This window comes from Lissotriton vulgaris, chromosome 10, assembly GCF_964263255.1.
Source record: "Lissotriton vulgaris chromosome 10, aLisVul1.2, whole genome shotgun sequence".
Classification (NCBI taxonomy): domain Eukaryota; kingdom Metazoa; phylum Chordata; class Amphibia; order Caudata; family Salamandridae; genus Lissotriton; species Lissotriton vulgaris.
The window spans coordinates 1,080,638,892-1,080,661,475 of record NC_141698.1 but is presented as its reverse complement, the minus strand read 5'-3'; the positions used below and the strand labels follow the sequence as shown (position 1 = coordinate 1,080,661,475).

The window sequence follows — 22,584 nt, the reverse complement described above, 5'->3', positions numbered from 1 at the left end:
TTCTCTCCTCCATCCACATGCCATGTTGCTAGAATTTCACCCCTATGGGGCCAGGCATCTTCCCTAGGAGTATGGGTATCTCACATCGAGTGTTGGGAAATAGATCTTGCTTCATATGTCATGTTCACCACCCTCAGAAAGATGATGGGGAGGGCGATGTTACAAATTTCCTCAGGCCTCATTCCTTGTGCTACTGGGGAGGCTGTCAGAACGTGCAGCATGTTTCAAGAGCGAGTAACGTTCATTTTTTTATTTTTTTATTTTAGGAGTTTTCTATAGCGCTAGCCAGACCCGAAGGTATCGGAGCACTTTACAACAGTCGACATATGAGAGACAAACAATCTAGTAACTGTATTGAAGCCTGCTGTATGAAACAGGTCTTGCCCACACCACCAAGTCACACTTGTAGCTAAATGGGTGTGCGAAGCGGGAGTGCATAGGCCTTGAGATTGTGAACTACATGTCCAACACCAAAGCATAATCTGCCTCGCCACCTGTACGGCTAAGAGAGGGGTAGTGAGGCAGTGGCGGCCGGGTCCTATAATCCTGAGCAGCCCGGTCTGCGTTGCATCCTGTATGAAAAGTCAGCAGAGTGGAGGCTGAGATCAGCTCTCAGCTCATCCTGGACCTCCTAACCTGCTGCAAGTGTTGCAGACTGCCCATTTATTTATTGCTGTGGTGTGATTTTTTTTTTAGATAAAAAGTGTAATTTGGATTGTTTCCCTTAGCACCCTAGATTACATCACAGAACTGAGTGGCCTGTATTAGAATTAGAGAACCACACCCTTTCTGCCGTGGCAGTTTAATTAATGACTCAAAAGGCCAGGGTCACACTGTTTGGCCAAGCTGGGAAGCCAGGATTAAACCAGGTTTCCTTATTAGACATTGTGTAGCTCCAGTCCTGGATGGGTATCACATTATTTTATCTTCAGCCCTATTGATAATTGTGTTAGTGAATGAATGAAATGTCGTTAGACGCACAGATATTTTTGAAAGAAATGGCTTGGCACTGGAAGCGAGGGTAAGATAACCCAAGAGGCAAGTCAGTTGTCTAGCGCCATCTATGCAAGGCCTTTAATGTTCACATTAATGAAGCAACATCATGGTCTATTATACCATATACAATATAGGTTTTTGTACAGTGCTCATCCTGAACTAAATAATTTCAGGGTGCTCTCAAATGTGATGATCACGGAAAAGGAGGCAGAGCGAAGAAAAGTAACTTTCCCGGGTCACACAGTTTGAATAAGATAAAAAGCTGTGATTGTAACCAGAGTGGAGCAGGGCTACGTTAGTAGTGTGTTTCACCAGGTCCAACCAAAGCTTCTGACTGGCCTAGAGATGTTATGCAAGTGCATTCAAAATATCCTTTGTATTTTTATAAGATAGAGCAGCAGCATTATAAACACCCTTCCTGCTAGAACAGGTGCACGTTGGGCAGAAACAGCGCAAGCTTCCTAACTTCAGGGAACTGGTGCAGCGGGGGTAGCATCCACACAAACAGGGCTGGACTGGCTGTAGCAGGTACCGGGCGTTTCCCCGGTGGGCCGCCATGGTGGGGCCGGTGTTGGGCCCCTGGGTGCCCATTTTTGCTACCAGGGGCCGGTAATATCAGTCCCCTGTAACAAAATCGTCCGAAACAGGTCCTAGCAAACAGCTCGCACCCCCCTCCTGACCTCCAGGGGGGGCCGGCTGAGCAGTTTGCCAGGCCCGGTTTTGGATCCCCCTGCGCACAAACCTTTCCCATCCCAGAACGGTTACAATCCAGGCAGCAGCAGCACAGTCTTTCCTGACTCACAGAACAGGGCCAGTATCAGGTGTGAAACACCCATTGGGCTCAGGGGGCCTTAGACCCCTTCCCCCGCCCCTCTGTCAGCCTCCGTGGGTTGGGCTGAGTCTGGAAACAGCGTTGTCATGCACCATGGCGCTGCTCTGACCTGCTCATTGTTGGGACATCAAGCATTTGTGTCTCGTTGTGAAATCTGCATTGCAGAATAAAAGCACGGTGTTACACCCTTTTCAACAGCCAGAGCTACTGAATTTGGATCTGGGGAACAGGTTTGTTGTTTCGACATCCTGTGATTCTGGGAAATCCTCTTACTGTCCCCGTGCCTAAAAACGAATATGTGACTATGGGATGTAACTGGCCTTGAGGTCGAAAAAAAACCATTTACTCTAAAATACAAAAATACCTATTGCATTCCAGCCCCTCTGTTCTTCTTTTCATTAATGTCTATGATGTCATAAAGCCCCTGCTGTGATCTAACTCCCTTTAATGTATCTCAAGGAAACAGAAGAAAATGCATGGAGTCACTTCCTTGAAAGCACAAGCCTGATCCTAACAACCAGTAATCTACTCAACTAACCACCCATCTTAGGGGCGTATTAGCAAGGCGGGCGATATGACATTATCGCCGCTCTTGCGGCCGTTTTTGGACGAAAAGCGGCGATAATTTTATCTCCTTATCCAGGCCCGGACTGGCCGTTGCGGGCACCGGGCAATGCCCCGGTGGGCCGCAAGGGTGGGGGCCGGTTTTGGGCCCCTGGGGGCCGTTTTTGTTACAGGGCCATTTTTGCAGCATAGCTGCAAAATCGGCCCTGTAACAAAATCGGCGGAAAAGCGGCCCCGGCAAAGAGCTCGGTCGCACCCCTGTCCCCCCGGGGGCGGAGTGGGGAGGGCCGGCCAAGCACTTTGCCAGGGCCGGTTTTCGTTCCCAGTCCGGCCCTGTCCTTATCAGAAAAGACACGCAATTGCGTGTTTTGCTGATTTAGTGCCCTTTTCCACAACGCCCAGCCTTGCATCTCTAATGAGATGCAAAGTAGGCGTTCCAGGGCAAAATATAATTGCCCTGCCCTATCAGCAAGGTTTTCGCCATTTTCAATGGAATATCGCTGGAAAACCAGTGATATTACTTTGAAAATGGCGATAATCCCCGCTATTGCTGGGATTTTTATCTCGATGGCGTTAAGCGTTGTTCATACAACGCTACCATGAAGATTACACCAGCGATAGCGGGTGATAGAATTCCTCAATCTAGCAGCGGTCAGCGATAATTATCGCTGCCGCTTGCTAATATGCCCCTTAGTTTCCAGAAGAACTGCCCAATTCAGCTAAATGTCTCATTAGGAGCAGTAACCGCTATATAAATGCAACTGCAATACTATACCTTTGTTACATCAAAAAAGGTGTTAATAAATGCTAGTGTTACATTGGCTACAGGTTACAATTTTGAGACGAAAACATTTAAAAAGCACTGAAACACAATTTAAGGTGTTATTTTATTCATAACTTTTACTAAATATGGCATGATGCCATGTTATTTTTTGGGATTATTCAACTATAAAGTTTCTATTCAAATGCACCTCAAGTGGTGTACTACTGTCTTACTGCACTTTCTAGAAGTAGGGATCAAACAGTCCCATATTGCAGCAGGAGTCTGCAAATAAACTTCTTGAGGAGTCCACAGCCACAAACCATGCTTGCCAGTGGCTCCAAAAATCTTTGCAATATGTCGTTCTCTTAACAGAAACTTTGTATTACGTGAATGAGGATGAAAGAGTAAAGTTGAGTAGAACTTGTAAGCAGATGTTCAGCCTCAAAAAGTGTTTTTGGGTTCAAATGAATCTACCTTGGTTTGCCCATTGTATACTCATTAGAATAACAGTACATTTGCTTAGGCTCAGTTCCTGTGTGCCAGTCAGTTAACGTAGTGGACCTCCTAACAGTTGATGTATGCAACGCCATACTGTGGTCACTGGATAATAACCATAGCTATAGAATGTGCTTTGGTATTGGCTTTGTAGAGTACTTTGCTATATTGTAGCATTTATATACCACTTTTCTACCCTTATGGATGCCTTAAAGTTCTTTTGGGGTATTCGAGTAAGCATCTACTTAGGGTATGATGCATGGCTTGAACTGTGTGTGTGTTTTGTATTATGTTCTCTGTTGGAAGTTATTTGGAGCTGTGTGTGAGGTTTAGAAGCTTGCTCCAAACATGCAGTAGTAAATGAGTGACTGTGCATAACCAGGGCATGAAGCAGACAGATGTGGGAAACAAAACCATATTTGCCTACATTCCCCTACTATTCTTACAATCATTACTTGTTATGGTTACTGAGGGGTGAGCTGTCCCCGTTGCAGTGGTGGCCACCACAAACGAAAAGTGGTGGGGTGGGTGAAGGGGACACGGGAGGTGGAGCATGGCTAGGGAGAGTTTAATAATAATTAAAAAGAAAAAGGGAGACTTACTTGAAGCTTCCAGCGGCATCCCATGTTGCGCCTCTGTGTTCTTCTTCCTGGTCCCAGCGTTACACTGGGGCAGCATTACATACGCTTTGTGCAATCCCTGCGCTGCTCTCATTCTATGAGATCAGCGAGGGAATTGGCCTGAGCGGGCTGGTTTGACATTCCGTTCAGGCACAAGGAGTCAGTACTGTTTCTCCCACCTGGCTGATAAATGCAGCTGGATTGGAGAACCTAAGTGCGCATGTGTGTTTGGCTGGTCTAAGATGTCCAGATAAGCACACATGCACACTTAGAAGTGCACCAACGAGTCCTTCTTCCCCCTCCCATGGCCCCTCCCTACACACGCTGGCTCAGCCAGCAGGTGAAAAATAAAACTATGATAGAATATTGTTTTATTTGTTCACCTGCTGGCTCTGAGCCAATGGGGCAACACTCCTCTGCCATTGCAGAGGAGCCGCTACTGCCCAATTGGCCTTTTTGAGCAGGTGTAGGCTAGTAGCCTCGGCTAAGAAAGGGCATGACCCAATGCACATCAACAGGCACCGTTCTTACATGGTGCACTCAAGCAGAGATACCCTTATATAAGATGATCAAGCTATCCCATTCATATATGGGTGTATGGGCTGCACCTAGGGTTGGAAATTATGTGATATAAGCAAATCGAGAGACACTTATACGAGCCCCAGTGGCCCATGGTGGAGTGAAGGTGCACCAGCCCTAAAATCAGAAGATGCTGAGATGCTATTTCAGGGCAATCAAGAGACACCACATTTACGTAGGTACACAAGGTACATATAGAAGTAAAATGTGGCAACCATAGGAAACTGCTTGACACAGCTTCTATATTAGCCTTTGATGCCCACTCTGGAACACAAGATGCTACATCCCAGTATTTTGGTGAGAATAATATTGATAAATATTTTTGTTTTGTGAAAGTCGCTGAAGACAGCAAGTCCATATCGGGACAAAAAGTCCCTTGCATGGTTCTGAAGAGAGTGCGGCCCTGCCTTTGTTGTTTTTCCTGTTGCTGTATTTTCCTTCAGTAAGCCCAACAATCTGTCAAGATCACTGAAGCACCTCCATGTTGCATAGGTTTAGACGCCAGAGGATTGCTCTAAAATCGAGAAAGAACTCACTGTCCAGTGTTGCGGGGATTCTGCTCATGCACAGAACTATGCCCAGGAACCCAGGACCTCAGTGAATTGTGGTGTATGAAAAAACTCACCTCATTATCCAGAATCCCTATCCGAATAGCATCAGTGTCTCATAAGCTCTCCGTCCTACAGCGAAGCTACCAATGATTAGACAACCCAGAACATGTGACTTAGGCAACTCTCAGGAATGGTGGGAATCAAGAACACTCTTTCATTTTTAGGTCTCGCCTGTCCATGCGCATGCGCATCGAGCTTGCGAGACTATGGGGGCTTATCCACTCTTGAACCAACTTGCAAGGAATCGTGGCCATTCCTTGCAGTGCACGAGAAATTTAAGCTCAATGCGCATGCGCATTGAGCTTAAAAGCGCGTGCACATGCCCCCAGCCGCCTGCCTTGCCTACTCTCTGTGTCACAGCCTCCCCCAGCTCCGCCCCCTAACTTCTTGATTGCACGGCCGCTAGGCCGTGCCTCCCCTACTCTCCTCCCCCCTCCTCCTCCTACTCTCCTCCCCCCTCCTCCTCCTACTCTCCTCCCCTGCCTGCCGTGTCGCACCTCTCCCCGCTCCGCCCCCTCCCCTGCCCGCCGTGTCGCATTTCTCCTCCCTCCTCCCCTTATCTTCCTTCCCTCCGTCTTGTTCTGTTTTCTTGTTTTAAACATCCAGGTCCCACTTCAAGGCACAAGCCAGGGCAAAAAACTCCACCCTGTATCACCTCCCGGATCATCGAATGTTTTGAAAGTCATTGTGTATGAATAGGAAGTTGTGTCGAATAAAGCCGAGAATCAACAAGAAAATTCCACGGGACAGCAGTTATTCTAAACACCACTGTTTGAAATTAAATCATTTGACATTCTATATTGGTAAGTTCTCACGTTTCTAGAAAGAATAAAATAATATTTTCACATAAGCACATCAAGCATTTAGTTACTTTCATTGGATACACAGAATTTAAATAGTTGCTTTATCTAGTACTAAAAAAACTCGTACCATTGCTCAGTCTTTTGAAAACCTGTTACTACTGTTTCTATCGGTTTTTCTAATTGTTGGGATACATGCTACGAATTGTAAGATGGCCGACGTGCTCGCCGATAGACCTGCTTGTAGCAGTGGGCAGGAGCTCTGACGTCAAAATGAATAATTGCCTGACGTACAAGTGACGCGTCCTGTCACTGTGTTCTTTCTTTATCCCTACCTCTTCTAGTTTTATTTGCTGACCCGGAAGCCTTGGATACGTTGGGTCACCATGGGCAGCAAGATGGCTGCTGCCAGCAGGGTCGTTCAGGTAACTTTGCAAATGCCCCCAGTACTTGAAAGGAGAGACTCATAATCGAGGAACGAAGACAGTGCATTCAGCGTCAGCCTGTCTCTAAAGTGGCGAAAATGCTCTGGTTTCTTTAATGAGTCGTCCAAGAATTCCAAGGACGTTATTAACTGTCATAAAACATCTGGACGTTCTGATTACTGGTTCGAAAAGTATTGTGCTCCATTAAACTCTGTGTAAGGACCGTATTCGTATAAACTAATGATGTATTGCGGAAACTGCACGTATGATGCTCGAGTCTCGCACTTTGAATGAAGCTCGTCGTAGAACAGTCTTCAGCTCGGCCACTTTCAGTGGAGCACCGTTATAACGCTAATTTTCATCGCGCCTGTGAGACTACGCTTTTCGTTTTAATCTTACATTTTGATTTCGCAGCCTTAGTCTTAGTCACTTGTTTAGAGTAATGCATCCTGAAATCCATAGGGTATTTGTTAAAAAAAATCTCGGACTCTTGATAAATGATAGAAGTATGTCTCCGCATGCTATTACTCGTATGAAGTCTCTGCTTTGTGTGGCGGGTGACGCTTGCGCTCCTGATACATCTCACATTTTTTGTTAGAGGGGATCTTGAAATCAAGTTGTTCCTATGGTATTGGTTCTGTGTGTGCAAGGGAAATATACACTGGTAATGTCCATGGGTTGTTTGTGCATACTTGACCACTCACCCGCATTTCCGTGTTCATTCGTCATTCACCAAATGGATTACACTGTTAAAAGCCGGACTTCGCCCATGTTTTTTGTTCAGGGGTTGCCAGGTAGCAGTGTGTTTAAGATAATCTCATCCCGGGTTCATGCAACCCCCTTTATCCCCTGTAGAGGGCTGCTTTCAGGGGACACACATTGCATTACAAATGCTATAGGTGTCACATTTGCAAAAGTTAAAACTATTGACATTGTAACTGACAAAGCTATTAATTTTGCTACTTTCAAAACCAACACATAAATAAAAAAGTGTCATTTACAACACCAATAGCTCAAACTTTCCTAATGCGAGACCTATTGCATTTCCAATGCTTGTTATTCTCATACCAGTCCACAACGTGAGTATTCAGAGACACGGAAAAGTTTAAAATGTTTATTTTTACCTACTTTCTCTAAGATGCAGTATTTTGGCTAACATAAGAAGGCATATGATTAGAAATAAAACAATCAGCATTGTTACAATTCCATAAAACACAAAGGGAGAAATCATGTTAAAATGATAGTGAAAACAGGTCATATAGCGCCTTGTGAACCACCCTTCCCTGCTAGGAACTAGGACAAGTTGGCCCTGCACCTTCAAACAACGTTCCTGCCCAATAATACAACGCAGTTTGATGTGGCTCAGTCAGCTACCCTAGCAACTATTCTTCTGCCTCCTTGCTCTTATGAGGATAAGAAGGTTGCTTTGTAGATATAGGGATTGTGCACCGCCTTGGCTTTGTCAATGGTTTTTACTGTGCTCATGGAAATCACTCCCCTCCTGGAGTGTAAAGAGTTAATGCTGACCGGTTGCACACCTATAGAACCATAGGTGCGTCTCCCATGGCACCAGTGTATTTGCTGTACCAGCTAAAGTTTTGTTTCAAAAAATTCCAATCAACCGTTATGTCTTTTCAAAATGAATTGTATTTCACATTGTTTTTAGTTATCACAATGTTTCTTCATTCATCATTTGTAGCAACATAATCCAATGCATTTCGGTGAATAGGTTCACCTTCGTCAGGGATTTTCTACAAACAAAATAAAGGGTATACATTGTAACTTTCCTTAAATGAACATTTGTTACATTCACATGTTATTAGAACATTTGTATCTCTCACATAGCTATCTGTGTATTTTAAACTAAATATTTGCCTATCACTCGTGTTTACGCTAATGTGCGGTCGGTTACCGTGATAATGATGCGTTAAAGTTTAGCTCTCCGTTAGGCGGCGGCTTAGAAGAATAGAATGGACTTTAAAGCTGAAATACACGCGGTATGGATGTCGCTTCCATTCCGGTTACCCTTAATCTCGCCCTAGCTCACCTTGTGCTACCTCGAAATATCCTTCCGCTCCTTCCTGCGGGTGATCTGTTACGGAGTGAGCTCTCTGACTATAGGTAATGACGCTGCGTGTGTCGCGCATGCGCGGTGTGCAGGTTTGCCGAGTTTTTTTTACTTCAACAAGTGTTTTATGTGAAAAAAAGTTGTCAACACATATAACTTTAACCAACTTAGTCTCTTAGGTGCTCCGCTTAGTTACAGTGGGTAGAGGTTAATCAACGCACTCCAATGGTGATGTTGTGTAGTGTTGCTGTGCTGAATATCTGGTTCTGATGCGTGTGACATGCTGTGCAAAGTCTGGATTATAAATAACATAAAAATTCTGTTCGATCATTTAAGCCATTTGGCTTAAGACTGTTCAAGTAGTAAATCCAGTGATTTTCGCGTTTCAGCAAATTCTTTTTGTTCAATGCTCCTTCCTTCTTTGGTACAATTTCCAAAATGCAGGCTCTCAATTGATTTAAGTTGTGTCGTTTTTCTTCAAAATGGATGGCTATCGTGGATTTCGTGGAGTGGGTTCTTATATTGCTCTTGTGTTCTGTCAATCTTACTTTTAGTTTTCTCTCGGTGTGTCCCACGTATACGCTTCCACATGGGCATTTTAAAAGATAAACCACGTTAGTGGTGTCGCAGGTTGCGTTAACCCTCAGTGGTATTTTGTGTCCTTTCATGGGGTGACTGATGTTCGACCCCTTGATGATGTTGTGGCAATTGGCGCAATTTAAGCACGGTACTGTTCCTCTGTATATTTGATGGGGCTTGGTTTGTTTTGGTTTTTTCAACAGTTCACTTAAATGTTTGCCTCTTGAGTGAGCAAACAAAGGTTCCTGATCAAATATTCCATTGAAATCACTTTCCATTTTGACTATTTGCCAATTCCTGTAAATGATTCTTTTGAATTGGGAACTTACATTTGAGTATTTGCTGACGCATGTTATTCTTTGTGATTTGGTACTGGTCTTGTAAGTTAGTAATTCTGATCTGGTTTTCATTTGTGCTCTAGCCTGAGATTTTTGGATCATATCTTCTGGATAGCCTCTGTTTGCAAATCTGTGTGCCATGATTTGTAATTGTTCTTGGCATACGTGATCCTCCGAGACCACTCGCCTGACCCTAAGAAATTGCGTGTAGGGGAGGTGTTCCTTCAATGTAGGAGGATGATGACTAGAGTAATGTAGTAAGTTGTTCTTATCGGTGGGTTTCCGATATAAGTTCGTCATGATTGTTCCATTTTTCAATGTAATTTCCACGTCCAGGTATTGGATGGTGGTATCGTTGATATTCCATTTGAGGAGGAACACATTTATAATGACCAGGAATGGGCCACACACCTGTTAGCCTACATGAGATTCATTGATGATATGTTCATCATATGGAAAGGAACTCAAGAATCTTTGGAACAACAATTAAAAATATTGGACGAGAAAAATGAGAGGATCAAATTCACGTGGAATATCAACGATACCACCATCCAATACTTGGACGTGGAAATTACATTGAAAAATGGAACAATCATGACGAACTTATATCGGAAACCCACCGATAAGAACAACTTACTACATTACTCTAGTCATCATCCTCCTACATTGAAGGAACACCTCCCCTACACGCAATTTCTTAGGGTCAGGCGAGTGGTCTCGGAGGATCACGTATGCCAAGAACAATTACAAATCATGGCACACAGATTTGCAAACAGAGGCTATCCAGAAGATATGATCCAAAAATCTCAGGCTAGAGCACAAATGAAAACCAGATCAGAATGACTAACTTACAAGACCAGTACCAAATCACAAAGAATAACATGCGTCAGCAAATACTCAAATGTAAGTTCCCAATTCAAAAGAATCATTTACAGGAATTGGCAAATAGTCAAAATGGAAAGTGATTTCAATGGAATATTTGATCAGGAACCTTTGTTTGCTCACTCAAGAGGCAAAAATTTAAGTGAACTGTTGAAAAAACCAAAACAAACCAAGCCCCATCAAATATACAGAGGAACAGTACCGTGCTTAAATTGCGCCAATTGCCACAACATCATCAAGGGGTCGAACATCAGTCACCCCATGAAAGGACACAAAATACCACTGAGGGTTAACGCAACCTGCGACACCACTAACGTGGTTTATCTTTTAAAATGCCCATGTGGAAGCGTATACGTGGGACACACCGAGAGAAAACTAAAAGTAAGATTGACAGAACACAAGAGCAATATAAGAACCCACTCCACGAAATCCACGATAGCCATCCTTTTTGAAGAAAAATGACACAACTTAAATCAATTGAGAGCCTGCATTTTGGAAATTGTACCAAAGAAGGAAGGAGCATTGAACAAAAAGAATTTGCTGAAACGCGAAAATCACTGGATTTACTACTTGAACAGTCTTAAGCCAAATGGCTTAAATGATCGAACAGAATTTTTATGTTATTTATAATCCAGACTTTGCACAGCATGTCACACGCATCAGAACCAGATATTCAGCACAGCAACACTACACAACATCACCATTGGAGTGCGTTGATTAACCTCTACCCACTGTAACTAAGCGGAGCACCTAAGAGACTAAGTTGGTTAAAGTTATATGTGTTGACAACTTTTTTTCACATAAAACACTTGTTGAAGTAAAAAAAACTTGGCAAACCCGCACACCGCGCATGCGCGACACACGCAGCGTCAGCGTCATTACCTAGAGTCAGAGAGCTCACTCCGTAACAGATCACCCGCAGGCAGGAGCGGAAGGATATTTCGAGGTAGCACAAGGTGAGCTAGGGCGAGATTAAGGGTAACCGGAATGGAAGCGACATCCATACCGCGTGTATTTCAGCTTTAAAGTCCATTCTATTCTTCTAAGCCGCCGCCTAACGGAGAGCTAAACTTTAACGCATCATTATCACGGTAACCGACCGCACATTAGCGTAAACACGAGTGATAGGCAAATATTTAGTTTAAAATACACAGATATCTATGTGAGAGATACAAATGTTCTAATAACATGTGAATGTAACAAATGTTCATTTAAGGAAAGTTACAATGTATACCCTTTATTTTGTTTGTAGAAAATCCCTGACGAAGGTGAACCTATTCACCGAAATGCATTGGATTATGTTGCTACAAATGATGAATGAAGAAACATTGTGATAACTAAAAACAATGTGAAATACAATTCATTTTGAAAAGACATAACGGTTGATTGGAATTTTTTGAAACAAAACTTTAGCTGGTACAGCAAATACACTGGTGCCATGGGAGACGCACCTATGGTTCTATAGATAAGAAGGTTGCACCAGCTGACTCCTAAGCATGCATGCAACTTTTACATAGATAGGACTTGGGAGGCGTGCTTATATGACCAGTTGTTAGTTTAGTTTGCGGGGCAGTAGGAAGGAACACTGATTCGCATAAATGCCATTTCACAATGGATTTGCCTTTGTATCAAGCTCTCCTGCCCTCTGATGAAGGAAGACCTTCCTGTGGGGATTACAGTTCTCTTGACTGGGCCAAGACAACTTACTTGGTGTTATTTTAGCAGGGTGTTGTGCCCAGTATTTGGCTCTGGCCATAGAGGACTTGTAGCGGGAACAGGGAACATCTGAAGTACTGGGGGTCCCACTTTTATGCACAGGTGGCAGCCAGGCACTCTCCTGACTTTTGCAAAGCTAATTTGCATTTTCGTTGTCTGTCCATGTTGAGCATGGTTCTAGATTGTGTGAGTTCTATCTATTCTGTGTTTGCTTCTTGGGTTTGTTTCTAGCTTGTATCTTCCTTCCCAACCGTGGTTATGGGTTCCTGACTGTTCTAAATGAACTACTGTTCCTGTGAAAACGTCCTAAGTTACCAACAATTTGTAGTAAGATCAGATCACAAATCTTTCTCCAGAGCTCTAATTTTAGCTAGCTTAGATGCTTACGGTGCGCTTCAGGAGGCATTGCTTCTTGTTAGTGTCGCTAATCTACATCCTTTTTTTTTGTCCTGGAAAGAAACCACTCCAATAGGGAGTCTGTAAAATGATCACCCATTTTTTAGTATTTCACTAATAGTCTAGGACCAGTTATAGTGATCAATCAAAAATATATTGCGATTTGGGGCAAGGGACTTTATCTCCTCGTGGCTCAAGTTGTAAATAATGTCTAATGCACATTTTCATAAAACTGCTATACATTGTTCTGTCTAGTTGGCCCCAATTACATTATCACCTGGTTTTCTTTCGAAGATCCTTGTTAATATCAACCTTGTGAACAACACCGACAGCTACAACCTAGGTACCATAAAAGCGCAGATGAAATCCAGTTGCACTCCAGGGTACGCAAACAAACATATATTCAGTGCCACGCCATCACTTTAGCACCCAGGATAATGTACTGCATGGCTAAATACTTATAAGGTCCCAAAAACGAGACCTATTGGCTGTGCCAATGCTTGTTGTATATGCTGTTTTGCATCCCCCTGCTCCTGTTACAGGCAGATACTTGGTCCCTCCTACTTGGCATTTCCCCAAAGCGTAAGTGACTCGGCAGCTTGGGCGAGGCGTCTTCAGGGGAACCCCCAGGTGGCATAAGGGCATGCTGATTGCACACGCGGGGTGCGGTTTATGGGCACTTCCAGGCGTTGCTCCATCACTTCCTCCTCCGCCCTCCCCTGTCTCATCTGTGCCTATAAGAGCCGCGGAGGCGCCTGCAGAAGACACCAGCTCTCGCTCCCCTCTCCACAGCCTGTCCTGCACTGGAGCCCTCGCTGATCCTGCGTCCGTCTGTTTGACCCTGCGTTCTTCTGTTTGACCCTGCGTCCGTCTGTCTGTCCTCTGTGCCTGTAAGAGCCGCGGAGGCACCTGCAGCAGACACGAGTCTGAGCTCCCCTCACAGCCTGTCCTGTACCGGAGCCCTCGCTGACGCCGACCCTGCGTCCGTCTGTCTGTCTGCTGTGCGCGCAGCACCCACACCATGGTGAAGAAGGTGGCTGTCATCCTGGCCGGCTGCGGCGTGTACGACGGCAGCGAAGTCCACGAGGCTTCGGCGGTTCTGGTCCATCTCAGCAGAGCCGGGGCGCAGGTAAGACCGCGCACTGTGGATATACATGTTACATGCATGTGGGGGTGTTGGTCCACTCTGTACCTGGGCTTGTTCGAGTCCGGGGCAGCTGGAATCTGTCGTCCATCCTTCCTGGCTCTTCCCACTGCCCTGGGACAGTTCCTATTGGTAGCCGTGCAGTCTTTAAGTTGTAAAAATGAAATTGGATAATTTGTATTTACTGTGGCCGCGGCTCTGACCTCAGACCCGGGCTGTCACCGAGCTGTGGGGTCCGCTAGGGGTCTCTCAGACCTAGTGGCATCAGAGCTGCACTGTGACATCATCACTGGGAGGGATGCGGACCTAACCACCTCTAGCAGGGCTGTATTGTCACCGACTAGTACCGTGATGTCACTACCGCGGCCTGTGACATCACTGCCGGGAGTCTCTGAGACTGATGCTGACATAGTTGCCCGGGGCTTGGAAATCACAACTAGAACTAGATACAGTGTAGACATTACCGAAAACGGTGACGTCGCAGGAGCTGTGGCATCACAGCTACGGACTGTCACGCACCATTACTCCCAGAGACTAGTGTATTGTATTGTATTGTATTGTAATTGCATTTATATAGCGCTTACTATCCCTGACGAGGCGTCGAAGCACTTTTTGGGCGAGTAGCGCGCTATTCCGGGACCCATAGAGGATTAGTGTTGAATTAGTAAAGTGAAACATGCAAGTACATTTTAAGTGGTGGATAGGTTAGTCAGTTATTTGGATTTGGAATGATAGCAGAAGGATAGAGGAGGACAAAGGTTTGTTTTTATATAGCGCTTGTTGGCGCACGCTATTCAGGAAGCCTACAAAGGATTAGTGGTGAATTAATATGGTGAAATATGAAGTAATTTCAGTGGTGGATATTAGTTAGTTACTTGGAGTGAGAAGGATAGCGGAGGGATAAAAGGGGAAGAAAGATTTGCATTCATATAGCACTTGTTACCCCTGATGGATTAGTGTTGAAAATTAGTATAGTGTAAATATGATGTAATTTGAGTCACTATAATGGTCTCTAACGTGTATCATATCAGTGCCGGGGGCCGTGATGTTAGTGTCAGGCACTGCAAGGTTGCTGCCACATTTGTGGCATCGGTGACAGTCACTAATATCACTGTCAGGTTATGATGTAATACAGTAATCGAAAACTGTTTCATAACAAAGGCGACTGTGACGTCTCCGCCAGAGCTTGGCGCTGAGACCTGACTTGCTTAGACAACATATTGTGACGTTGCTGTGTGTGGCACTGACGTCACAGAGTCGAGAGTGGCCCCGCTGCCGGGGAGAGAGAGGACTCCGGTCAACTGAGTTCAATGCCATGCTGCATACACTCACAATGCGGCTTATTTATAGAGCGCTGCGTCACTTTTGCACCAGGTAAAGTGGTGCACGTGCAAAGCAGGGCTCTCATAAATATTCATGAGTGGCTTTGAGTGGCCTCATAAATCATGAGTACGGCGAACCAGCGCGAATCTCTGCGTCGCCTTCCTCTGCGCCCATGAGGTGTTCCAAGGGTTTTCCCGCGCAACACCCATGAAATGTGACCCTGCCCCAGATTTACAAAGTGATGTAACCTAGGGAAGCTCACATCAGTACGCCTCCCGAGGTGAGGCATAACCAGGAGAAAAATGTTTATTTCTCCTTGTTTTTTCCTCTTTCCATGTGTGCTGCATTCACCTAGAGAGAGGAAAACTTTTCATATGATTCTTTTTGTGCAGGAAGGAGCCCCTTCCTACACAAAAACAATCCTGCCTGCAGTAGAAGCACCCTTGCACCATGAGGCACTAGGCTGCCAAAACAGCGCCAGTGCAGGCAGAACGGACAGGAATGCACTGTATAGCGGAAATACTGCTTGCATTGCATTCCTGCCCTTTCATGTTGGCACAGGGCAGTGAGGAACAGTGCTTTGCAGCACTGCCCTACGCCAAAATGCCATAAATGCAGGCCCTATGTGTCTCAACAGGAATAAATGCTTCTCACCCGGAGGACACACAGCTCTCCGACTCCTCGGAAACCCCTTTAGTGGCTAGCTGCGGGGGCTGCGTTTAAAAACTATGAATGCAACGTATTTACATATTTGCCCGAGCCTTTTATTTGCCTCTATTTACAGAACTATGAAGCACTGGCCAGCGGTTACGTAGACCTCATGTAAAGCAGGTCTGTTGCATGTGTTAGGACAAACGTCTTGAGAAAGCGAGTCGATACAGTGTATCCTCAGCCAGACCGTTGTTGAATCCGTCACTTTAGTTTCGAATAAGGCGCATAGCTACTCTTGGCTCAGCTGGTGCACTTCACTAGGGCACAGAGCCCGAAGGATCCAACTGAACCCTGACAATTGGTGTATTTTACTACCCCAACAGCAGGGCGGGACTGGCCGTAGCGGGCCCTGGTTGTTCGCCCGGTGGACCACCAGGGTGGGGTCTGTTTTTGTTACTGGGGGCCGGCAATATTGGCCAGTGTAACAAAATCAGCCAAAACCGGCTGTAACAAAGAGCTCGGCTGCACCCCCACAAACTCCCAGGGGGACCAGCCGAGCAGTTTGCTAGGGCCGGTTTTGATTCCCAGTCCTGCCCTGCCCAACAGCACTCAATGGTGCCATTTTTCATGGCTTGCATAAGGTCCCATGGCATCCCTGCTACGCTAATTACTGTTCGGATCAGGCTATTTAGCAATTATTCGCACAGTGGTCCGCACCCCATAATGGGCCAGAATTAAAAGAAGGTTATGTGAAAGATGGTACATGTCCTGAGGAGGTCCTTGTAATTCAATGTTTGGGCCGACACGTCAAAAGCATCAAAGGGGCTGTCCTACAAAAATTATTCAAATAACAAAGAAGTATAGTGGACTTGATCCACTGTTGGGTGGGTCATTCCCGTGACTGTATATCATATTGTACACTTTCATTTTTTTAGCGCTGCGCCGTCGTTGATATTGCATTTACCGAAATGTCATGTGTATGTAATTGTCACCTTCTTTGGGCCGGTGTAAATATAAACATGCAGTGTTAAGCCTGTTACCATCCTCATGGCCATGATCATGTTATAGAAAAAATAAATAAATAAATATATACATTCATACATACATACATACATACATAAATAAAATGAATTAATCAATATATGCAAAGGAGTATATGGCTACTAATATTCCTGCTTCACTGTGACCCCTGTTCCTTAGGAAGAACTCTACGCCCCAAACATTGAACAGATGCACGTGGTGGACCACGTGACGGGGCAGCCCACGGCAGAGAAACGTAACGTGCTGGTGGAGAGCGGGCGCATCGCCAGGGGCAACGTCAAAGACCTCTCCTTGCTGAGGGTCAGCGACCTGGATGCACTGATTGTGCCAGGTGAGGGATCACTCAGGGGATGGTGGTATGTGTAAAGTGATCTCTTGATCCTGATAAGTGAGAGGTCAACTGGGAGATGGGGGTATGTGTAAAGTGATCTCTTGATCCGGATAGGTGAGGGGGCTTCCACGATTTGGCGGTATGTGTAAAGCGATCTCTCGATCTTGACAGGTGAGGGGTCACCGAGGGGATAGTGGTATGTGTAAAGGGATGCCTTGATCCTCATAGGTGAGGGTGCTTCCCGGGGATGGTAGTGTGTGTAAAGCGAGCTTTTTATCCTGATAGGTGAGGGGGCTTCCAGGGGATGGTGGTATGTGTCAAGGGATCTCTTGATCCTGACAGGTGAAGGGTCACCCAGGCTGATGGTGGTGTGTGTAAAGTGATGTCTTGCTCCTGATCGGTGAGTGGGCTCCCAGGGGATGGTGACATGTGTAAAGAGATCTCTTGATCCTGATAGGGGAGGGGGGCTCCCAGGGGATGCCGGTGTGTGTAAAGGGCTGCCTTGATCCTGCCTGCAGCAGGGCATTTTGGGGAAAGAGGTCTGTCTAAAGGGCTGTGGAAAGGGTTGCCTTCATTCAGCCCGATGAGGCGGCACCAGAGGTGTGTGACGCGTGTGTGAAGTGCTGGTTTGTCCCTATGTCGGGGCATCCATGGGAGTGGGGTCTGTGTAAAGGTCTGTGGGGGGGGTTTCTTGATTCTGCTGGATGAGAAGTACCCAGGGTATTATGGTCAGTGGAAAGGCCTGTGTGATGACCCTCCCATATGCTGCCAGGTAAGTGGGAACCAGGACAATGTGGTCTGTAGAAAGGAGATGACTTGATCCCTCTGGTGAAGGAACATACTAGAGCGGCGAGAGCAGGTGTCTACACAGGGAGCTGCCAATGGAAGGGTCTTCTTGTGTAAGGGGGTGAGAGCACAGGGCGAATGGCCAGGGCGGAAACTGTTTGGTGTGCGTCACCTGTGGTTGTAGCAAAGTGAACTTTGAGTGTGGGAGCATTTTTGAAGGTGGTCCATGATCTGATGAGATATTAGATTCTGCCAGGATGGAATCCAGATGCCTGAGGGTCTTTCATCTCACAGTCAGGATCCTACTCACCCTGGAGCTCTCCCTCTCTGATGTTCATGAGTGTTGACATACTTCCTGTTTACTTCCTCCATCTTGTCAAACCCTTCAGATCACTCTAACAGGGCTTGTGTTTGCAGGTGGCTTCGGGGTGGCGAAGAACCTGTGCTCCTGGGCCGTGAACGGGAAGGACTGCACCGTCAACCAAGCGGTGGAGGACACCATCAGGGCCTTCCACGCGGCCAAGAAACCCATCGGCCTCTGCTGCATCTCCCCGGTGCTGGCGGCCAAGATCCTGCCCGGCTGTGAAGTCACCGTGGGCCAGGACGCAGAGTGTGACGAGTGAGTGATAGTCATGACTCTAGACTAATGTAGGGGGGTGTGGGTTCCTGAGTGAAGTCTGGAGGTCCATGACAAGGGCTCAGTGCTTCCAGCTCAACCCAATGATGTCCATTGGGGGCCTCCAGGGGAGGCAGAGTCCACACCTAGCTTTCCTTTGGTGTCCCGGGCACTGCCATGGCTGCCCCATTTGTCAGGGCCTGTGAAGGCTGCGGCAGAAAAGAAGCTAACCAGGGCTCTAAGCACCAAATTAACTTTCTACAAGTTCTTAACTAATCTCTATATGCTCTGGGGTAATTCAGAGGTGTTGAGGGTCAGAAGGTAGAGCAAAGTATCAATCATGTGATGTCATCAGGAGTCAAGGGGTCTGGGGTATGTCTAGCTGATGTTAGTGACTGCATCAACCAACCAGTCAATGGTGCAAGAATACCATTTTTGAGCCTGTAATTCAGAAACTTGTGCACTTTGCTCACCCTGAAATTGTTCAGACTGGGTTGTTTTATATAATTTGATGGACACCGTCTTGGTGGATGTCGTACTGGCCTTATATACATCAACCCATACATTATATATGGCCATTGGAAGTACGGAATGAGTTCTATAGAAAGAACCTAGTTTCTTTAAGAAGTCACGGAGCTAATTCCAATATCCTTATAGTGTACAGTACGGGGTGTGTTATTCCTTATAATACATGGTCATACAACCACTCTTTCCTACCGTCTTTAAAATACTAACACATCACTTTGAAGTGGGTGATGAAAGCAGGTGCAAATAGCGTACAAATGTAGTTTTGCCCGTTGCTGGCTGGGCTTTACACCTGATTATACCTTTGGAAAATGGGGAATCACCTGCATATCATGGTTTTGCCACTTACTTGTGCTTGTTACTGCTCCTACTGCACGCAGTTGTGCAGGCAGTTTTCTCCAGTGAGGACCAGCGGCCTCTTAATGACTGGCCCGGGGCAGAGGTGACAGGTTTCTTTGCCCCTTCCCACCCTATGCCGCATACACTTAACTCGGAGTTTCTCTGAGTTAGTGCCCGAGCTGCAGCCAGCGCAGCTTGGAAACAGTAAGCAGTAGTTGCCTCTCTGTTTCCAGGCTCTGGTGCCTGCAGTTCATGCAAAAATTCTGGAATATTGGGAGTTAAATGTATGCGATTTACAGTGGAATCGCATAAAACCGAGGCATAGCTTGGAGGGGACCTATGCACGCACACACATTCATGATACTGCCTCATTTGGTAACTTCTTGCACAAGACACAGATGTGACACATTTCCCGCCTCCTCCGGTGTTGTAACCTTTATTTATGGGTGTGGCTAACTGCTGCAATAAAATCTGATTATATTCATTGTGTCTGCACATCCTGTACCTCTCCAGGCAGTATTCAGTGACTGACGTCTCTTCTCATCCCCAGGTGGCCCTTTGCCCAGACCGCGCAAGGCATCAAGAGCATGGGCTGCAAGCACGTGAACAAAGACGTGCACGAGGTGCACGTGGACGCCAAGAACAAGCTAGTGACGACCAGCGCCTTCATGTGTAAGGCCCCCATCCATCAGGTCTTCGACGGCGTTGGTGAGATGGTGAAGGAAGTGCTGAAGCTCGCGTGAGCGGAGTGAGGATGCAACATTTGTACGGCTGCCACATCCAATGGGGAGACCCCCCAACTCTGTAGTGCCACTAGACCCACCGTAGCAACCAGAGTCACCTCTGCTCTCAAATTCAACGCTGGAAAAACTCTTGTGTAGCACCAAACCTACAGACTAACAGTGGGACCCCGGTCAGCTCTGCTACCACACCCAATATGGCGCCTCTCAAGACCCAATGAATCGTGAACTATCAAACACTACAACAGAGACTGATATTTCAGGGCCCCACACCCAATATGGAGACCAAAGTGCATTTTATGACTACACCCAATATGAAGACCAGGAGAGTCCCTTCTACCACCACTTGCACTACGGAGATCAGGGCCGCCTCCACAACAGCACACAATATGGAGGACAGAGTTCCCTCTCCCGCCACACCCAGTACACACTACTACTACAGCGCACTAATTCCAGGGGTGTAGTCCAAGGCACTGCTGAATCCTGCACTGATGTATTTTTATATTGAATAAAATTACTTTATTTACATTATACTCATAAGCATGTGTCTTTATTTTGTTATTATGGTCTGCCTTGGCAGCGGAACAGTCGCCATATAGTTATGTGAGAACCACCAGGAGAGTAGCTTTTGCTCTGCCCACATGCTGGGAACCAGGAGTACATGTTTTAAATGGGCAGGAGTTGTGTGCTTCCACAAAGAAATTTCTTGTTCGCCATAAAACTGTGATCATTTCATTTATATATCTACCTGAGCTTCAACTTTCAGGGGCACACACGGTAGTAATGGTTGTAATGCATTAAAGTGTCTTAGATAACTAGATGATTTATGGTGTTTTTGTCTGGCAGCAGCACAGATGGGAGGAGGACAGTCGACAGCGTACATGGGTTTTTAGGTCTGGCTTGACAGTGCATTCATAAGCCAAACCTATCAGCATTGGCCAATGCTTGTTATAGCTAAAACCACTACGATGTACTGTACCCCCTCTACCACCGGAACCAATAGAACTACTCACTCACATGTAATGTGTGTCCTCTGCCCATGGACACCTATAATCAATATAATTTGTCCTCTTGTTGCCTTTCCAAGTTCCCTGCCATCTTCTTTCCTCCATCCATCCATCCACTACACTCCATTCCTTCCTTTGTCTGTTCATTCATCCCTTCTGGATAAGCAAAAGGTTGCAAGCCTGCAGGGCCATTAACGCCAATAAGGGCCTGGCTGGCCTGTAATTCAATCTGGCATTTCCCAGGTGGACTGGAGTTTTTTTGAAGGTTCAGGGCCACTGCTGATGAATCTGTCTCTTTCCCCAGTTCCCCGAGTTTAACTGCAGCAGACACAGGGGGGGCTTCAAAATAGGGATGGAGAGACGGCAAGATATCAGTGAGAGAGAAGTGTAGGTGGTGAGAAGGAGAGAAAGCTTGGATGAAAACAGAGTGAGGCTAAGAGGGGAGCGGGTCTGGTTTGAGCCTTTTTAGGTCTCACCTGGCGAAAGCAGCGCATGCGCTGCCCTAGCTATGGAGAGGACCTTTTGGAATTGATTCAGCCAAAGCTAAATGCACGCGCGTCCAGATGAACAAAGATAGCTGCTCTCGCCATCCGCAACGCTAAACATGCAGACGTAGGGACAAAAAAATGCACATGCATGTTGACAGTCCAACGCCATCTTTGTTTACTTTAATTAGCATAGGTATGTAGTACACGCGCGCATTTTTTTGTTCCTATGCGTGCATGGCGGCGTGCTTTCGCTTTCACTCCCTCCGGCGTATTTTCGCTTCCCCTTCCTTGAGGCCCGTCCAGCCAGAGCTCTGACTGGGGCCTACTCAGTTAAGTGCCAAGGCATCCTTTAGTGGCACCAGGCTGCTGTTAACAATCCTGTTCCACGCTACAAGATAGCTCACCCCTTCACAGGCAGCTGCTGCACTGGCACCGATGCCTGTCACCCGGACTGTGCCTGCTCTGCCTGCAACCGTGCCCCCAGAAATCACAACACCAGACCAACCGAGGGAATAAAAGCAGGGCTTGAGGTCTGTGGGTTCAAATTCTGCAGGGCTGTGTTGCTCTCTGACAGTGGCCTGTGTAAAGGTCCCCCTTAGAACTAATCGCTCTACAGACGTGACTAAAAAGCATGAAACAAGGAGCTGCAGATATTAGGAGCAACCATAAATGTCAGCAACGTCTCCCTAATACCAAAAGCCTCCAGATCCTTATTGGTGACAGGGGCTCTGGTGCAGACCCGAGGAAGCATTTAACGTCTTAAGCTTCAACCGATGAAGAAAACGTTAGTGCACGCGGACATTTGAATGTCTTCAAGTGCCTACTGTCTGTGTGTTAGTGTGTTAGTGTGTTGTCAGCATCTGCACACGGTGCCGGTCCTCGAGTGCTGTGTGTTCTTGTGTGTGTGTGTGTGCGGAACGGCCTGTTTA

At 46.2% G+C, this 22,584-nt stretch overlaps 1 protein-coding gene across 1 annotated transcript; it reads left to right on the top strand.

Moving 5' to 3' along the window:
* The first annotated feature begins 13,402 nt into the window (after positions 1-13,402).
* Positions 13,403-20,691, top strand: LOC147689349 (glutamine amidotransferase-like class 1 domain-containing protein 3, mitochondrial). Its single transcript, XM_086942155.1, has 4 exons — positions 13,403-13,793; positions 16,983-17,154; positions 18,358-18,559; positions 19,971-20,691. Exons 1-4 carry the CDS (start codon positions 13,686-13,688, stop codon positions 20,161-20,163), a joined length of 675 nt encoding a protein of 224 aa, XP_086798281.1. The 5' UTR covers positions 13,403-13,685; the 3' UTR covers positions 20,164-20,691.
* Positions 20,692-22,584: the final 1,893 nt, after the last annotated feature.